The 3,402-nt window shown below is 38.8% G+C and overlaps 1 protein-coding gene across 1 annotated transcript in view; it reads left to right on the forward strand.

Moving 5' to 3' along the window:
* The window catches only part of LOC109847932 (phosphatidylinositol 4-phosphate 5-kinase 1-like), a 4,773-nt gene extending 1,627 nt beyond the window's left edge, over positions 1–3,146 (forward strand). The window contains exons 4-9 of the mRNA XM_020417162.1: positions 1–68; positions 635–745; positions 827–1,020; positions 1,102–1,220; positions 1,313–1,415; positions 2,103–3,146. The exon at positions 1–68 is cut by the window's left edge and continues 95 nt beyond it. Coding sequence (XP_020272751.1) covers positions 1–68; positions 635–745; positions 827–1,020; positions 1,102–1,220; positions 1,313–1,415; positions 2,103–2,421 — 914 coding nt within the window. The 3' untranslated portion in view covers positions 2,422–3,146. The remainder of the gene's footprint in view (positions 69–634; positions 746–826; positions 1,021–1,101; positions 1,221–1,312; positions 1,416–2,102) is intronic.

Here is a 3,402-nt window from a genome sequence, read left to right on the forward strand (position 1 = left end):
GGAGCTTCTTCTACTTGACACAGGATGATCGGTTCATGATAAAGACGGTGAAGAAGTCTGAAGTAAAGGTTGATTAGCTTAGCTCTTTCAGCCTAAAATCTTTAATTTGGTCTTTCCTTTTATGGTGAATGTTGGCTCTCTGATTGGCAGAAATGCTCATGACAGAATTTCAATGCACCACTCGCTTACTGTTTGATTCTAGTTTTGGATCTTTTGATATAGCCCATAACATTAAAGAATAGCAGTAATGATTGAGAAATGGGAAGATGGAGAGCCATCAAAGTTGGTTAGATGCAGCCTTTACGATTTTGAACAATGCAAGTTGATGTACTAATAGATTTTGGTGGAGTTATTATGTCAACATGCAAACTCATATTGAAATGCGTCTAATCAATTTGGTTCATAATACTTGAGTTAAAATTTTATGTGACAATAGGGGTTCTATCACATTGTAAAAATGCTTTTACAACTATGCTTCATACGACTTGAAAATTTTATCCAACAACAAATGTGCATTTACCTGTAGTAAATGGGCGAATTTGCATTATCTAATTGCTATTCACAAGAACGTGTCTTTCTTGGTGATTGATACATATTACACGTGGTCACTCATTTGTTTCATAATTCATATCAGGTGCTTATTAGAATGCTGTCCAGTTACTATCAACATGTTTGCCAATATGAGAACTCGCTAGTCACTAAATTCTTTGGCGTGCATTGTGTGAAACCTATTGGTGGGCAAAAGGTATGCTAGAATCTTATGAATTTCGCAAAATTGTAGAATTAACTTGTTAGTATATCTGATTCTATATCTTCTACAAACCAGGTTCGATTCATTGTAATTGGCAATGTATTCTGCTCAGAGCACCGAATCCATAGGCGATTTGACTTGAAAGGCTCATCTCATGGCAGGACGACTGACAAGGCTGAAGAAGAGATTGATGAGACCACCACTCTCAAGGATCTTGACCTCGACTTTTTGTTTCGGCTGCAGAAATCTTGGTTCATTGAGCTCCTTAGGTACTTTACATTCAATCATTCTATGCTTATATGATAATTTCGCCTCATGTATGCTCTCTAATACGATGTGTTTAAAATCAGACAAATCGATCGGGATTGTGAGTTTCTGGAAGCTGAAGGAATCATGGACTATAGCTTGTTGGTTGGACTTCATTTTCGTGATGATATTTCAGCATCTAAGATGGGGTTATCATCGCCAAGTAAGCTGATGAATTGACAAGCTAGTTCTATTTCAACTTAGAAAATATAACACTACATATTTGTTCTAATCCATCCGCTATGTTTATATCAGGATTCTCAGGCAAGAAGGACTCATGCCAAGTTAGAGGGGTCATGTCTGATTTTCGATTTTCAGAATCGGGTTGGAATGATGCGGAACAGATTCTAGATTTCCGGTATGTCATGGTTTTCAGTTTCCTAGAAGTTTTATCGTCCAAGTAGGGTGCTGATATACACCATATGCCCAACTTATATTCACTATCATTTTGCATAGTTCCTGAGAAAGAAGTGCCTTTTACATTAAATGGTTAATTATATTCATAAGAAGTTCCTTTGATTTCACAAACAAGGCACTGATTAAATTAGTGGCTTCTCAATTGTCTCTGTAGGTCCTTATTTCTTACCCATACTGATGTGCTTCACATGATTATGTTAACTTCTTTGCTTTCTATTTATCTAACACAAAGTTTAAGTGCTGCACCATTATGGGCCTTATCTGTTGGCTCCAAGGGCCATCCTTCAACTAGAACCATGATTTCTTAGTTATTTTCTGATAATTTCGCTTAACCCCTCCTGAACTTTGCTTATTCCACTTAACCTTGCTTTGCCTTCGGAGGGTTTTGCCCAAAGCCCTTGGAATTTATCTCATTTAACCCCAACCTAGAGTATCACCATAACCCCAACAATTCACACGCCCAGCACGTGAAAGAAAAGGACAATAATGCCCCTCAGTTTTTCATAAAGTGAAATTAACCCTTATTTTCCCCTACACTAATGAAACTGTCAAAATTTACCCCAAGCCTCACTTCTTATTGTGTCTATGTGGCTTCAATAATAATAACGCAATCTTGCATTTTATTCAGGAAACCAACGATTAGGTTAGGTGCAAACATGCACGCTCGAGCAGAGCACGTGTCAAGGAATAGCAATTTTGATGCATATCCTATGGTTGGCTCTGGTGGAGGCTTATTAATGCCTGCTCAAGGTGGTGAAATTTACGACGTAGTCCTTTACTTTGGGATTATTGACATCCTTCAGGATTATGATATCAGCAAGAAGCTCGAACATGCTTATAAGTCTCTTCAAGCTGATCCTACCTCCATTTCAGCTGTCGACCCTAAGCTATACTCAAGGAGGTTTAGAGATTTTATTCGCAAGATCTTTGTCGAAGATAATGATTGATTATTCATCGATAAACCCTAGAATTCAGAATGGATAGAGTTTCCTGAGAAAAAGGGGGTGATTGCCATGATCGGTAAAATTGGATGCCTGTGACTCTGATACAGCTCTGGCCTACATGGAGAGATTTGATCAGGAGCATAGATGACTGCGTCAAACTCTCAGACACGAGTCAAGAGAATACAAGGGGCTGATCGGGGCGTGGATTTGATATGAAGAATATCCTGCAAATGAGGCAGAATATTGAAAGCTCAGCTACAGATGAGGGAATGTTGTACATGTGATTTTGAGGTGGAAAATTGGTTATTTAAATTTTTGTTCTTTTTTTGGATTATCTACATCCCGATATCCTCTGGTACGGTGTAATCACACGAGTGGCCTTGGGGTTCGTATATGTACATGGATGACCTTGAGATTGCTGGCTAAGATTACACGAATTACACGGGTGTATTCTCATCCGGTACTCTGAATCATCCGTGTAGATATTGACCGCAGGGTCGCTTGTGTAATTACATCATACCACAGGGTATCGGGATGTAAATAGTCCTTTTCCTTTTTGGTGAGGTGAGAAGCAAGATCGTTAAGGGGGCAACAGGATCTAGCCTCCTGAGAGAGAAGAGGATTAGTAATATTTTTTTTTTCTCAAGCTGGTTTTTTGTTGTTGTTGTTGATGTAATTAGTCATGTACAGATAATGAATCTGGGAGGCTGATATATTTTATACCTCAACTCCTCTTGTGTTCAAATGTGGTCAGTGGTCCCTTGTGTCTCGTATTCAGGCTGTGCTTCTCTTTTCCTTTTGTTTACGTTGTGTATTGATTTCAGTTTTTATACTCTCCATTGCTTTCTAAGCTTATGAGTGTGGCTCGTGGAGAAAAAAGTGGAGAGAGAGAGAGAGAGAGAGAGAGAATCAGGATGGGGGCATCGAGAGGAGGGAAAAGTGTGTAATAACCATGATCCAATCTATGTTGTGAACTGTTAATGC

Source organism: Asparagus officinalis, chromosome 7, assembly GCF_001876935.1.
Source record: "Asparagus officinalis chromosome 7, Aspof.V1, whole genome shotgun sequence".
In the NCBI taxonomy this organism is placed as follows: Eukaryota; Viridiplantae; Streptophyta; class Magnoliopsida; order Asparagales; family Asparagaceae; genus Asparagus; species Asparagus officinalis.